The following is a 16,664-nucleotide window of genomic DNA, read 5'->3' as shown; positions in this document are numbered from 1 at the left end:
GGGATAAAAGCATGAGTGTAATGATTTCAAAGACAACAATGCGTCACCTCTCTCTGGGTCTGCCACTGTGACATTCATGTTACAAAGGTCGCCATGGCAGCACTCCAGAGTCAAGTTATGGGACGGGGGACTTCCGCAGCTTATGGACCCTTCGCCACGCCCCACAATGCACCCCTTCCGTCGGAAGAACGTGGCGTTCTGGATGGAGACGGCCGAGAAGCACTGCTGGCCAATACAACGGTGTCCGCTGTCGCATGACGGCCCGTCGCAAACACACTCATAGTCGCTCGAGTTGCCCTTATCTGCACAGTCATTAGACCAGACAGACATTTTTAGTATTCTCCATTCATTTCAAACAAAATCTCAACACATACTGACAGACAGAGCTGAAAAGAAACATATTTAAACACCAAAGGCATAAAATACGCAGACATTCGGCATTGTTAAAACTTCTTCTGGATCGGTCCCTTCAACGGGACGCTTGAGCTAACGTAGGCTAATGTGATTAGCATGAGGTTGTAAGTAACAAGAACATTTCCCAGGACATAGACATATCTGATATTGGCAGAAATGTTTAATTCTTGTTAATCTAACTACGCTGTCCAATTTACAGTAGCTGTTAGTGAAATAATACCATGCTATTGTTTGAGGAGAGTGCACAAGTTTGAACATGAAAAGTTATAATAAACAAATTTGGCACATTTGGGTAGTCTTGATACAACATTTTGAACAGAAATGCAATGGTTCATTGGATTAGTCTAAAACTTTGCACATACACTGGGTGCAATCTAAATTGCACCCGGGCTGGTATAATACATTATGGTCTTTCTCTTGCATTTCAAAGATGGTATAAAAAAATACAAAATAACAGGGTTTTTTTTCTTTGTATTATCTTTTACCAGATCTATTGTGTTATATTCTCCTACATTGCTTTCACATATCCACAAACTTCAAAGTGTTTCCTTTCAAATGGTACCAAGAATATGCATATCCTTGCTACAGGCAGTTAGATTTGGGTATGTCATTTTAGGCGAGAATTGAAAAAAAAGGGACGGATCCTTAAGAGGATTTATTAATATGTGAATATTGTGGTCATATTGTGGTCATGTTAGTGCAGGATATTTGCTATGTTCAACCTCCCTCATTCTTATAATGAGTGTGTCATCATTTAGCTGCTACACTACAGTAGGCGATGCAGAATAATAAGTATCCCCAGCCAGCCAGCCAGCCAACCCGCGACAGTGAGAAATCCTCAGTTCTCCCAGAGCCCAGTCTGCGAGCCTGTCACTGCAGTTGTTAAAAAAATGCTGCGAGACAGCGGGGGAGAGGGAGAGAGACAAAGCACGCCCTTGACAGAAAAATGTAAACTCACTACGCAGATTCGAAGCCGTGTACTTGGCCGAATGTATGGGGAATGGTACCGAATGCGTGTAATCTCTGAAGCGGCTACCTAATGTACCGAAATCTCTTTGTTCGTGAGAATAGACGTTTTTATTTTATTATGGAAAGGTGTCAAAATCTTACCTTCCACACTGGAAGAGGGTAAAAGCAGAAGTATGAAGACCAGAATAAACATGTCGGCATCTAACATCGTAGACCTGGAAGAGACAGAAGTTGTGATTAAACGACCATATGACATTGGAATAACAGGTTCACTAAACATGGACCTTCAAAATAGCGTACAATTTAGAAAGACAAGATACATACATTTGTGTCACATCATTTGACAAATCAACGTCTATGTAAATGCCTTTGTTATGTCCACTAAAATGATTTCAAGCCACTTGCTGTGACAGGATAAAAGGATGGAAAGAGAGGGGGGAGGGGAGGGGGGGGGGTGATCTAAGAGCACCATCATAATGGCATTTTTACTCAAAGAGAAAACCCTTTCCTTGTTTTCAATAAAAAGAGTCAACACCAACTTTAAAATGCTCAAGTAAAGTGGGTCTCATGCCTTCCTGTTGTCCTGGCAACAAGGTGTTGAGTGGCAAGCAATGGGGAGACTGATGCACTACTATTGGCTGAGCTGCAGAGAGCGAGCGAGAGCGAGAGCAAGAGAGAGCGAGAGAGAGAGAGAGAGACAGGCTTCTTGACAGCAAGGGGAGCAGACAGACGCGGCAGGAGAACGAGGAGGACCGGAGAGGGGCACAGCAGGGAGCACCAACGTGGGAGCCCAAATAGAAACATTTCAAATGAGGATGCTGGGTCTTTAAAACCTTCTATATATGTGTCTTTAGGCACATCGACATGCATGTCCATTGACGTCTGCTTGATTTCGGCTGTGATCCGTCTGATTCAAGCAGAGCCCACCGCGCTCTACAGCAACACATCCACACTCCATTAAAATAAGATGCATGTTTTCCAAATCTATTCCTGTAATAATTCCACATCGATAAGATTTGATGCGGGAGGATATATCTCTCCAATTACACCACCTTTTCCCCACGCAGCGTGTTTACGACATACTAAGCCCGGGCTGATCGTTATCTTGGCAGTGTGTGTCTGCCCACTGATAAATATCCCAGTGGTGTATTCCCAAAGCCTTTGTGCCCGCTCCCAGACATAAATGTTAGCATTACCCCAACACCGCCTGTATGGCCCTGCTCACACAGACCACATGCTGCTCCTTTAATCAGAGCACAAAACAGAGGCTGCCACTGAGAGATAATCAGGGGCTCTGTGCAGAGCAGAGTGTGGACAGGGAGGGTCAGGAGGACCGAGGGGGGCACACATGTATGGCCAGGGGGCAACGAGAGGGCAGGGGGACAGAGGGAGGGGGAGGGCACTGAGGAGGAATGGAGGGTGGCAGATGGATAGGGGGCAGCACAATTAACGAGGACAGGGCACAGACTGGTAAGGGAGGACAATGAGGGGGTAGGTCAGTTAAGGTGGACAGCATAGTTTGGTTAAGGTAACTAAATTACGGTAATTTTTCCAAAATTCCCAGGTTTTCCAAAAAATCCTTGTTGGAGGATTCTGATGTCGTGCATATTTCCTCCTGATTGCGGGAATTTTGGAGAAAGTTAATAGAATTCTGCAACCCTAGTTGAGGTGAGAACAAACACAGTGGAGCTGCGTATAGGGATGCATAGCATGACACAGATCTCACAGTGCAGCTGCATATAGGGATGCATAGCATGACACAGATCTCAACACAACTGATACAGGATGCTGTCTTCCAGACACCTAATATCCATCAATATATCACCTCAATTATCTGCCCAGTGAAACTCAGCCACTTCATCTGCTCAATCACTAGCCTTCAAAAAAAAAATATATATATATATATATATTTTTTTTTTAAATCACTGCCAGTCTGCCTTCACACAAAGACGAGAATGAGACCACATTCTTTTTGGTTTGAGGATAGCCTAACTTTTGCAGCATATCAAAAAGGCAAAACCCTATCGTCATCTTGCGAGGACAGCGAGCAGCAATGCCTGTGTTGAATAACAAACCGGGTCATGCAAGGCAGAGGCAGATCTGATGCAGTATTTGTGTTGAGGGATTAACATGTGCTCCTCCTGATATTGGAGACCTCAGAGAGAGCGAGAGAGCGAGAGAGCGAGAGAGCGAGAGAGCGAGAGAGCGAGAGAGCGAGAGAGCGAGAGAGCGAGAGAGCGAGCGAGAGAGCGAGAGAGCGAGCGAGAGAGCGAGAGAGCGAGAGAGCGAGAGAGCGAGAGAGCGAGAGAGCGAGAGAGCGAGAGAGCGAGAGAGCGAGAGAGAGAGCGAGAGAGCGAGAGAGCGAGAGAGAGAGCGAGAGAGCGAGAGAGAGAGCGAGAGAGCGAGAGAGAGAGCGAGAGAGAGAGCGAGAGAGCGAGAGAGAGAGCGAGAGAGAGAGCGAGAGAGAGAGAGAGAGCGAGAGAGAGAGCGAGAGAGAGAGAGAGCGAGAGAGAGAGCGAGAGAGAGAGCGAGAGAGAGAGCGAGAGAGAGAGCGAGAGAGAGAGCGAGAGAGAGAGCGAGAGAGAGAGCGAGAGAGAGAGCGAGAGAGAGAGCGAGAGAGAGAGCGAGAGAGAGAGCGAGAGAGAGAGCGAGAGAGAGAGCGAGAGAGAGAGAGAGAGAGAGAGAGAGAGAAACAAGGCCAGCAGCATCTGCAGCACACGTTGCGCGGAGCATAGAGAGCGGTAGGTTTTTTCCCCCCAGAGTTGTGTGCCTGTGCTGGGCTGTGATTATGCTCCCTCTGTCCCTGCATATTGAATTCTCTGGCAGTTCCCTGGCCACAGTGAGTTCACAGAGCTGACATCCTGACAGGGGCTGTGCCTCTTCACCCCTTCAAGAACTCCCCTCCTCCCCCAGTCTCAGGGAGGGAGGTCAGGCAGTTCTCGTTGGTTGCCATTTTCTGTGTATCTTGGGCTAGTATCTAGTATCACTGTAATACAGTCAGCCAAGGGAAGGATAAATACATAAGAGGGAGATCAAATACCGATCGGCCACTAAAGTTCATGAGCAGAGGATTGGAAGGCGTGGTGTTGGCAGTGGAAAGACTTTGCTGAGATGTTGTCCGAGGACCAAGTGGGAACAAACAAAAATTTGGACACGTTGTGGTTGAGGCAGTATGAAAAAGAATCAGGTTTCATGCAGTCCTCCTCTCTCTAAAACGATCCTGAAACGATTCAAAGTCCCTGCTCCTTCAAAAGCTCACATTTGCTTCAAAATGAACATTTCAGTGTTGACTGTTGAGTCACTTGCACACACCAGATATTCGGATGGATTCGTCCTCTTTCACCCAACTGTCATGATTCAGTCATGTTTGGTTGCGATATGCTTAGATCGTGCTCAGGTAACGATTGGTGCGATGCAGTGTAGAACCTTATATTTTGTCTGATGTGAGATGTGTGGTCCTCCCAGACCCAGTGTGTGTGTGTGACGCTGCATGGGCCTGGGAGCCCTAGCAGGAGCTGCTGAGTCATTGTGCTGCCGAGCTGGGAGACAGGAGGTAGAATCTGTGTCTGAGCTGGCATAGTTACCATGGCACAAATAGCCCCAGCGCCAGGGGAGCCGCAGGGAGGGAGAGCTGGGCAGAGCCGACCAAGTCTGGCCCGCTCCAGAGCCCATGCCTCTCATCACATGTCCCCGTCCCACTCAGCAAGGAGTACGACACCAGAGAGATGGAGATGGCCCGCTCCGAGGTGAGCGTGGGTGTGACACAGACAGCGCTGAGGGCGAATTAGCCCTCCGCAAGCTCACCTGGCATTCACACAGCAGACTAGCACAGCATATCGGATCAAAAACACTCGCCACCTCATTCAAAGGGGCAGCCTCTGCTTGCAGCCAAACAGCCAAGTGAATCAGAATGAATAAAGTCAAGCTGACATAGGATTGCAGTGTTTATTTGGTTGTTTACAAGACCTGTCTGGAAACTCTGAAAGAGAGAGAACCAAAAATAGCCTTGGTTAGACAGGTGCAGCTACAACAAATATAAATACTATAGATTATTTGGGGAAACGGCATCTCTCATAACTGCACAACAGACGGCAGCCCACGACTGGTTGTGACATGCAGAATGCCATACAAACACCCATTGCCCATTCAAATTGAAAATGTTACAACTTCAACACACACAGGATGTTTTTAGATTTGTTTATTATTAGTGTACTATGAGCAGGGGGAAAAATATCCTTGCTTCCATTTGAGCAGCAGAGAAATGCTCCTGTTAACTGGAAGTGTAGTGCTTAAAATCAAGAACGACTTCTGTCGCACCCAGGCACTGCTGTTCAACTCTTCCAACGGCTAATCAACATTCTTTCAGCATTCAGCTTGCAATTAAAAAAATTATTTTAATCACGAATTTATGCCACATTTTTTACATTTAGGGACATCGCACTTCAAGAACGTGTCATCCTAGAACAAAAACAAAATTTTAAAAAAATGTGCAGATTAGCTTTTACAGAGCAAACGGTCACAAATAATTCCGGGACTGAAAACAACTCGGCCATGATAGTTAATTACAGCGTGCTAGACGGCTAACAACTGGGGGTTGCCATAATCACACTAAATCTGAAAAACTCATTAGCCTATGGAAGTCCTGCTCCACCCTTGCCAGGGGCCTCATCAAATGGGAGCTTAAAAGAGATAAAGTGAAAAGCCCACAGGCAGCCCTCCGTGGCCCCCAGGACCCTACAGTGCCCCATTCAGTTCAATCTGGCCCTGCCGGAGCTATCGTTCCTTTCTCTCTCTCGAGGACTTCAACTCAGCGGCCGACTCTCTCACAATGTAAGGAATGTAATCGAATGCAAAATGGCCCTTTTCTTGTAAAATCACAATACTGACACTCCTCTCTTGGTAAGAGGCGAGCGAGCGCAGCAGGTGTGGTTCCAGGATATGGTGCAAGAAAGGGTAATTTCTGATACACATACACACAGGGGCCCATGTACTAGATCATTTGAAATCAGAGACAAAAGATGTATTTTCTTTCAGCAGTACGATTTTTCCCATCATTTTGGCTTGGACAACGCCCAGAGAGACCATCCTGAAAACTGTCAGACTTGAACGACCATTTTGCCTCAGATGACCTACTCGTCACTAAGTAGAATTAGTGGTTAGAACGTTGGGCTAGTAACCGAAAGATTGCAAGATCGAATCCCCGAGCTGACAAGGTACAAATTTGTCGTTCTGCCCCTGAACAAGGAAGTTAACCCACTGTTCCTAGGCCGTCATTGACAATAAGAATTTGTTCTTAACTGACCTGCCTAGTTAAATAAAGGTTAAAAAAATGAAGTTTGATTTCCTATCAGACAAGTCATGATACCCTGGGATGGTGTTGGCAGGGACTACTGATGTGGTCAGACAACCTTGTTCACTTTGAAATTACATTGGGAGTGAGGAGATGGGAAACAGATTGCTACAGCAAGTGTTTCAATTCCAACCATCTTCAGCCTCAACCTCTAACACATTGCACAGGTGAGACGCGAGAGCAAGAAAGAAAACAATTAACGACTGCACCACCACAGAAGCTCGAAAATGCTCTAAAACCAAGCAACAAGCAACAATTAAATAAAGTGCTCTGTGCTACAGAGACGTCAAGAACAAAGTTTATGGCTGCCAGAAGACATTCAAGACAAGAAGTCAGCATGTTGCACCCGGCAGCAGTCACCATGGCACTGCGGAGTTCATTGTAGGACCATCATCACAACACTCGCTACGGCCAATTCAAACACCGTCTTTATGACCTTTAGCAATGTTTGCAGAAAGTGGAATGCACAAACATTCTCCCTCCGATTGCCCTCTGACAAAGATCAGTGTGCTGGAGCGTCAGGGCCCTCCAATAGCACCTTGATTTGTACCACCTCTTCTCCACTGTCAGACCTGATTGGTCACATTGGGCTCGCCGAGGACAAAGATCAAGTGTGGGCTACGAGAGGAGAAACCTCTTATTAAAAGACTCTAAAATTACAGTATGGAAGCAACAAGAAGAATCGTAGGCGACATCACCAAGCAGAGGGAATTTCAATATGTTTCTATTGATTTTATGTCCTGTGGCAGAAAGTGAGCTTCGCCGTTGAGTGGGCTTAACAAGACCAGTCCCCCCAGCCACACACACACACATCACCCCATGTCTACCTGTCAGCCTGAGTCTTCCCACGCTGGCTGAGTACCACACAGCATTACTGCAGCTGGACCATCACAGTCACACCCTCCTGTCAATGGAAGCTTAATGACCTGCTATTTCTGATAGTCAATTGCTCCTTCAATTACAGAGGATAGGTGACAGGACATTATAGTTGATCTGATGGTTCTCCTCTCTCAGTGATCTTGAAGCACACAAAAGTGGCACTGTTCAATAGCATTACCCAGGGCTCTACGCTGACCCTTTTTTTCTTCCTACAAGGGTCATGTGCGCGTGCGCCTAAGCTGAAAAAAGGTGCACACAAACATGTAGGAGCACAAAGAAAAATATTTTTGCTAATAAAACAAGAATCCTTCATTTTTCTAGGCGACCATGTGCTCCTAAATTGAAATTCCAGGTCACACAGCAAAATATTTAGGCACATTTGCAAGTCAAATGGTGGCACTGTAGATCCCTGTTATCCTGTCTTGGTTATGGGGTTTTAATCATTTGGGAACATAATGTCATGACATGTGAGAGTGGCAGATTTGGGGTCTATTTACTTTCTAAAATATTTTGTGCTCGGCCTCCATCGGAGGTTTAACCTAGCTTCCTCACAAAGCCATGGAGAGACACATAACAGCATCACGGAACAGACAAGGATGTCCAAGTTGAACTGCAGCACAGCACATCAAACACACGTTTGATATTAGTGAGTAACTAATGTTAGTCTTGAGACGTAAATCCGGGAAACATATTTGTTTACAGAGGAGAGGCTAGGGTTTTCTCAAACTCGTGTAATATGATACTTTGAGTATTTACACACCATGCCAAAAATGTCTGCCTTGGTTTTATCTTCTACCACCGGCTCGTTACATACCATAGGTATTAGGATAGATCACAAAATCGTACGTATAGGCCTCCCTCTAACACTGCTCATTTAAAACTTTCCAAACACAGACTTTACTTAAATAAGGGAATCCTTAAGTCATCTAAATGAAGGAATCCTTAATGAAAGTAAATGAAAAAAAAGGTACAAACATATCAAGGGATCGATGAAACAGAGGTCACTGCTCAATTACACGCCGGCCATGATGCGAGTGAGCGCCGCATAACAAATGTACGCATACACGTCAATCATTTAACCCCCACCGCTTGCACGCGTGAACGAGTGTCTGCGTAGCCAAGAACTAAAATAGAACTTAGTTCTATTTGAGATGCTCCACGCGCTGCAAATCCCCTCCTTATTGGATATCAGGTGGTTACAAACCCACGTGGATGCTTGAAAAACAAACAAGGCAACTTGAACTTAAAGACAACTAAAAACTAACTAGGTTTCCCTTTTTAAATGGTGGATGAATCATCAGAGTGGAGAAACACAATTTTGTATGACTCGGGGGGTGTCCAATCAACAATGCATATTTAAAATATGTGAATTATGTAGATTATCTAAGAAAAACAAAGGTCCAAACTTCATGTCTCTATCATAATCCGTTCAAAAGTTATTGGAGTTTTTAACCCTTGTAGGATGGCCAAAATTAGGCTGACTAAATCAATGGAAGCTAGAGGGGGGAAAAAAGTGGTCCAAAAAATTGCACAGGTTCGTTCGTGTGCACTGAGAAAATTTCAGGTCTGCTGAGCACAAAACTTGAACGTTGTGAAAATTCTGTCCAGCGCACGTTTACTGTGAACACCGAGGCCGTTCCCTCTGTTATAACAGTGGCTATTTTATCATAATATAGACCTATCAGAGTGGCCTACCATCAAAAACAACTGGACAAAACATCCCATAACATTTTAACATGGAAATAGCTGTTCTATCATTCAGCCTATAGGGTCAGCCAATGTGTGGTGTTCAATGTAGGCCTACATCCCATTAGAATTTTGAAAAAAACCATGCAGGGCTTGACATTATGCTCTTTATCCACATGTCCTTCAGACAAGGAGGTGACTGAAAATGGCTACCCGCAGAAACCACTTTGAAGATGACCACCACAAAAGTCTCCAAAGGTTGCACCGTTCTGTCAACAGAGCTCGGTGATCATTATCGGATGTATTAGGTAACCCAAATTTGACTTTCTGGATAAACTGTTAATGAAATGTTAGAGAAATACCCCACTGAACTATTTAGAACATGAATAATCAATATTTCTCTTAGTAAAATGTTTAACATAAGGAACTGACATTTCATCAACCAATGCGCATCCTCACCCCCCGGGGTAGAGTGGGTGGACACCCTAGACCCCGGGTCAAACTTCTACAAAGAACCAGCTAAAAAGAGGACAATATGCATGTCAAGTAAAATAACAACCCAATGTTCATCTCCCAGGACAAACTAGCTTGCAACAGCTAGCGATCTTTAAAAGTCCAAGAATGTTTCATGCGATTCGACAAATTAATATACTGTAATATAATGTAGTATGTTCACAGTTGGATTTGATATATTAACCTGCGTGTCGTGATCGCGTCTGGCGCGGATGGATAAAAATCAACATGTGCTCGATGACGTGGACGGTGTAGACAGCATGTTAGGTAATTGAACCTGCAATTTTAATCCTCAGCTATTTTCTGGTTGTAAAATTCTAATAGTTCTCCTAATTTCAGTTTATGACAAAACAAACATCTAAACCACTGAAATACAGTTTCCATAACCAAGGTTATTGTATTTTCAGCTGGTGTACAAAACACAAAAATAAAACGGAAGTACGGGAAACATAGAAATAGTGCACATAGAACAGATATACCGCTTCTTAGACTTTCTTTCAATGAGAATGACAGATCAATGTAAATTTGGTTGGATCACCCAAAAAAAACATATTGCAGCTTTAATTCTATTAGTATTCTACATCCACTCCAAAGCCCAGGAATGGGGAGCAAGGAGGGGCAGAGAAACCAAACAGAGCCATAACTTCCCCCCTAACAGCTGAGCAATAAGAGCACTGAAGCGAGTGAAGCGCTCATAAAATGTGTATTGCAGACTGTCTCCAGTGCAGTCTCGGGGTAATGGGAGAGCAAGGAGCCAGGAACACTGCGGATGTGTCTGCTCTAGTCTGCGCAGACGGCAGACTCCCGTCTCCATTTGCTTTTCACCCACATTTGCACAGAGAATAGAAACAGAAATCAATAACCCACTGGAGAGCCACCAGAGGAGAGGCACCCGGCAGCAGGAGCAGACACACACAGAAGTAGGACTAAAGTCTGGCTGGGGCACAGTCATTCTCTGTCTGACTTCCTGTCTCGCACTGAGCCGAGGCTGCAGAGCCCGCCAGGCCCCAGACGACTAGGTTACACTCATCCTAATATGTTTCGGCTGCACAAGGCTTATGATTATTAAAGGCTCAAGGATTTCGACTAAAAATAACATGCAGACAAGAGGCCATGTCCTAAAAAGCAGTGAACACAAGGGTGAAACAGGCCAAGCGACCAATATGCCGTGTTCCTCCGCAGCCCCACCGCCTCTACAACTGTCAGGTCTACTGCTAATCCAAATATAAAATTAAAAGCACAACTTACTCGCATGTCAGCGCCGGGCACACATGGTCAGCAGCGCCAGCCTCGCAGCTGATGGGTCCTTAAAGAGATTGCTACTCCGTTGCTGGAGTCTCTGCCAAGTCCTGCCCCCCCCCCCCACTCCTCCTCCTCCCTCCCACTCTCTCTCTCTCCCTTTCTCTGTCCCTCCCTCCCACACACACATTCATACACACAGGGATGCAACCAACCAAACACACACAGTTACACACACACCTCTTCTCTTACCCTCCCAGGCTGATTTGAGACAGATCTACCTACACCACTGCGCCTGAGCCAGCCCCAGACTCCTGCTCAGACTTGAAGCTCTGTGTCTCTGTGGACGGCGCAGTCTGTTGTTAATGACAGTGTGTGTAACCTTATCCTCCCGCAGGCTAGTCATGGCTCTCTCTCTCTCACAGAGCAAGGCAAGCTCTTCTCTCTCTGCTTTGCTCTCATAATGTTCCAGTCTATACTGCCTGCTGTTTCTGACAGCCAAATGACTGTGTACAGAGAAATGATTGCTGTCGGAGGACTGTTTCCCCTACTCTCTCTTTCGCCTCTGTTTTCTGAACTGTTCAGGCCTCTGTGGGCAAATGATGCACTTTACGGTGCTCTGAAAGAGCAACTGCAGAATGGATCTGGGGAGGAAAGGCCAGCACATCTGCTCCGATTGAAAGTGGATACCATGTAATGTGGAAGTAATGATTATGGGAGAGAATTAGAAATTGGTTTAAAACAGCATGTTGTGTCAGAAACGAGTTATGTTGAACCCACTAACCCGACATGAACACTTGGTGTTTAAATGGCCTTGATCAGAAAATAGAACACTGCTGGTTGCGCTCAGCCCAGTAGGTAAACCGTGCATGACTCAAACAGCATCGAGAGATTCACAGTGTAATCTGCTATCTTCGAGTACAGGGTTTCCCCAACCTCGGTCCTGGGGCCCCCCCTGGGTGCACGTTTTGGTTTTTGCCCTAGTCAATTCAAATCATCAAAGCTTGATGAAACCAAAACGTGCACGCAAGGGGGGCCCCGGGACCAAGTTTGGGAAACCCTTATCTAGTAGATAAACGTCCACAATTAAAATTGTAAAAGTTTGAAAAATCATTATGGAGCTGTAATAAGAGAAACATGGTAATATCCAGAATCACATTGGCACAATACCATTACAGCAATACGTTTTGTTCCACCATCAAAAGAGCTTTAGTAAACCTGTTCCACTGCTTTAAGCGGATTCGTTAACTGTGACAACTTTAAATGAACATCTTCATGAAAAACAATAGGAGTGCTACATTTCTGAGCAGCCTACCAGAGATTTTCCCAACATTCACCACAGTGTCATTGGGCCAAAGCACAATGATTACATTGTCAGGAAGGACACTGGAGAAAGAGCGCTAATCAGGGCGTTATGGGTGAGCAGGCAAGATCAAGTCAGACCCTTCACCTCAGTTGAATAGAGCAGGAGCCCTGAGCGACCCTTGGGTCTGACCAGTGTCTCTGTCCAGACTGACGTCCCGCTATCTGACCGCTTATCAGCAGACTCCAGGACACGAGTCACTGAGCTCACCAGGCGCCCACAAAGGCAGCATGACCTCAGTGAAGAGGCAAGGAATCAGCTAAACTAGCAAGACACTCTCCAGATCACTAATCACTCACTCATACAGCACCAATAGTAGGTAAACATCCAGCACAGCTCTACTATTCTGAACAACTTTCATCAAAGCAAATTCCATCAATTATACTGAACAAAAACATAAAACGCAACATGCAAAAATGTCAAAGATTTTACTGAGTTACATTTCATATAAAGAAATCAGTCAATTGAAATAAGTTCACTAGGCCCTAATCTATGGATTTCACATGACTGGGCAGGGTCGCAGGCCCAACTGGGAGCCAGGCCCAGCCAATCAGAATGAGTTTTTCCTCACAAAAGGGCTTATTACGTGCGGAAATACTCCTCAGCACCCCGCTCCCCCTCCCCTCACGCTAGTCCTGGGCTAGCGTGGTTACACGTGGTCTGCGGTTCTGAGGGTGGTTGGACATACTGCCAAATTCTCTATGGAACATTGAATTCTCTGGCAACAGCTCTGGTGGACATTCCTGCAGTCATGACAATTGCACGCTCCCTCCAAACTTGAGACATGGTGCTTAGAGCGGATATTTTATCGTCCCCAGCACAAAGTGCACCTGTGTAATGATCATGCTGTTTAATCAGCTTCTTGATATGCCACATCTGTCAGGTGGATGGATTATCTTGACAAAGGCTTAAACGCTGACTAACAGTGAAACAAATTTGTGCACAGAATTTGAGAGAAATAAGCTTTTTGTGCGTATGGAACATTTCTGGGATCTTTTATTTCAGCTCATGAAACATAGGACTAACGCTTTACATGTTGCGTTTATATTTTTCTTCAGTACACATGCACAATTTCTACCACTGTTTTATAGACTGGTCAGAGCTACAGATTCCCTTCAATATTGATACCAATAAAATAAATGACAAGTGATCAACATTCCTTTGTGTATTACAAACTGTCTAGTAGTCGATTTCATAAGCAAATTCACACATTGTTCACATGTGACAATGTCAACAGTAGGGCCGTCAATTATCTGCTTCAAAAAGACACTACTTTCAAGGATCAAGGCGAGCTGCGAGGCATGCCTGCCTCGACACATCCCGATGATCTCACACAGTCGCCACCGTAACTTAGTCACCTTAGACAGCTGAGCATTTTACACAACATCATCATCATGAACTCTTGACTCATTTGAGAATGGAGGCTAACCTTGGATTCTTTATGACACACTGGAGAGACACTGACGCCAATGGGATGTAAGGACATGATTTGTTTCATCAACTAGAATCCATTAAAGCAACTAAGGGAGAACTGAGGGATATTCACAGCCAATAACTGAGAATGTGAGCGTATAACCGCTTTGAGAAGTTTATTGAAAAGAGCAGAACCTCTAAATGGTGATACCAATGACTTGTACGTGTTATGTAGAAGGGACATACATATCAATATGATGCAACAGAAGTGTTAATATTATGTAATGTAGCCCAAGTGAGGCCAAAAGTCCTTAGTGTGTTGTCTGTGCATGCTCTTCTTTGGTCCTCTTTTAAATTAAAGCACACAAAGAAGGGTACCGTGAACTATCAGGTAGCAAGCAATGTTTTTCGAATGGGATTGTCTTTCGGATGGGACGTTAAACAGGTGACCTGACTCCCGGTGGTACCTAAAGATCCCAAGGTACTTATCTTAAAAAGTAGGGTTGTTAATCCCGGTGTCCTGGCTAAATTCCCAATCATACCATCATGACCACCTAATCATCCCCAGCTTCCAATTGGCTCATTCATCCCCCCCGTAACTATTCCCCAGGTCATTGATGTAAATGAGAAGGTGGGTGTTCTCAGTCAATGTACCTGGTAAAATCTGTGATAAATACAAATTTTCCCCAATGTCGGGAAGTATGTATAGTGTCTCCCCCCTCTCTGGCTACAGGAACATTGTGATGCTTATTGCCCAGCATGGGATTGATGGAGCGACACAATCAAGAAGTGGTGCTCCCAACAAAGTCTACATGACAAAGGCACACTAACAACATGAAAACCGGGTGTAATTTTTCACCTACAAATGACTAACCCCTGAGCATAAAAAGTTGCAGCCGTAAGAAGTTAAAAGGGGCAATCAGCAATTGCTACATCCATTTTTGGTCTAATAAATTAATGATATGCACCCATTGATTCTTGAAGAATAAAACTTGTCTCGTGAGCTTAGTTCAATTGTCCTACACCTTAAGAAACCAAAATAGAAACTTGTTTTACTCCCATGTTTGTAGAAAACTAAATGTAAACAAACACTATATAGCCACAGAACATGGTTAAAACTATAACGTTGGTATCATCATGGTCAGTCCTTGCATCCATAGCTGTCTATAAATTTGAGATTTGTTACATTACTCCAACCCCATCCCTCAGACTTTTACTGAAACAGGGGTGGGGAATACACGTTGATACTGTTTCTGCTGCTGATTGACTGCATTATAAACAAATCCAAATGTAGCCTACTATCTAGATCTTGCAATTACATTATTTAATTGGGTGGATATGTTTATACTTCCCGTTCTTAAGTTTCGTATATGCTCTTTTACTTTCGGTTTTGTACACCAGCTACAAACAGTTGAAAATACAATATTTTTAGTTATGGAAAATATATTTCTACACTATACTTGTTTGTTATAGTTAATTGTTTAGTGACAAAGTGAAATTATGCTTACCATTATATATATTTTTGTAACCAGGAATTGGCGAAGCGATTTCTGCATAGTTAGTAAGGGGAGTTTGGGTTATTAGGTTATTGTGGCAATCCCATCTATTGGAAAAAAAATACAAAAATGCTATCCTCCAGAACATTATTTGTTTCTCTCCAGGTTAAAAAAAAACAAGGTGGCCTAAAAGATCGTTTATGGGCCTAGTATTTCAAAGAGAGAAATTAACATTTTCTGGTTAACCTAAAGTTTGTGAGAGAGACTTGAAAGTGCCATCCACTGACTTTCCCATCGGGAAAACTAAGGCTGTAGCTATGCTACAGGTTACGTTTGTACTATTTAGGATCCGCGCAAATCCAAAGAATAGGCTACGCCTACGACTCTCTACAGGTAGCTACATATTCCAAATAAAATATACAAATATAAAAACAAATAACTTACCTTACATGTAAAACTTACTAAGTGCGTTGAGGACGCACAGACGTAACCTAATGTGCTAAAAGCACAAGTCAGGCTAGTCTGCCATATCCCGAAAATTCACCGAAAATAGCCTATTTGTTTTGATTCCTTCAAAAGCAACATTCCAGTTTCAGCCGACATTGCCCTTCGACTTTGATACAATATTACAATTTAACGAACGTTCATAATCCAAAGTAATAGAAAGTTGCGGTCAGTAACTTGGCCAGCGTTCCATAAAGCTTTGGTGTTCCCCACTCGATATTCTTATGGTGTGGAGCTACGCTACGACAATTCCTAGGAGGAAGTAGCCTTGCAACTCACTGTAATTAGAGGACCATTACAACATCATTTCCTCTGCGCATATTCCCACACCAGCCACCTAGTTAGGCGGTCACCTATGATATTTGAATTTGAAATGTATTCATTTTCAGTAATCTCATATCTGTATTGCAAAACATGCATGTAAGGAAAACATTATAGCCTATGTTCAACAAATTCTCATTCATGAGACTTACATTCAAGAAAAAAATCCCTAAATAGGATACTTTAGACAATACAAGGAGCCATTATATATAAAACCTTAAACCTAAATCGTTTAAGATCAGAGAAGGGAGGAGATAAATATGTATTTTCATCTGCTGCATTGCAATCGCCTCATAAGAACCATCCTGATCTCGCGAGTTTGGCGAAACAGAATGTGAGCTGGCAAGATCAGGATGGCTCGTACGAAGCTAAAATGTCAAGCCCATTCATGGAAAATTTGCCTTTGAAGACTAGCAGTAATATATGTCTAATTAGAAAGTCTTCAAATAATAAAGACAATCAAATAGATATATAGTTTTTGTTATTGAAATGATAAATATATATAATTTATATTGGA

At 43.9% G+C, this 16,664-nt stretch overlaps 1 protein-coding gene across 5 annotated transcripts in view; it reads right to left on the bottom strand.

Moving 5' to 3' along the window:
• The window catches only part of LOC129816336 (activin receptor type-1-like), a 35,671-nt gene extending 19,347 nt beyond the window's left edge, over positions 1–16,324 (bottom strand). Inside the window, exons 1-3 of one of the 5 annotated variants that reach the window (XM_055870706.1) lie at positions 16,300–16,324; positions 1,525–1,598; positions 48–302 (exon numbers count right to left, since the gene is read on the bottom strand). In XM_055870706.1, coding sequence (XP_055726681.1) covers positions 48–302; positions 1,525–1,598; positions 16,300–16,301 — 331 coding nt within the window. In that variant the 5' untranslated portion in view covers positions 16,302–16,324. Of the gene's footprint in view, positions 1–47; positions 303–1,524; positions 1,599–1,707; positions 1,811–11,059; positions 11,166–15,766; positions 16,105–16,299 lie in introns of those variants that run through there. The other 4 variants (XM_055870709.1, XM_055870707.1, XM_055870708.1 and 1 more) reach the window with 4 other exon arrangements.
• Positions 16,325–16,664: the final 340 nt, after the last annotated feature.

Source organism: Salvelinus fontinalis, chromosome 19 (genome assembly GCF_029448725.1).
Source record: "Salvelinus fontinalis isolate EN_2023a chromosome 19, ASM2944872v1, whole genome shotgun sequence".
Lineage (NCBI taxonomy): Eukaryota > Metazoa > Chordata > Actinopteri > Salmoniformes > Salmonidae > Salvelinus > Salvelinus fontinalis.
This window is presented reverse-complemented; position numbering and strand designations above follow the sequence as displayed.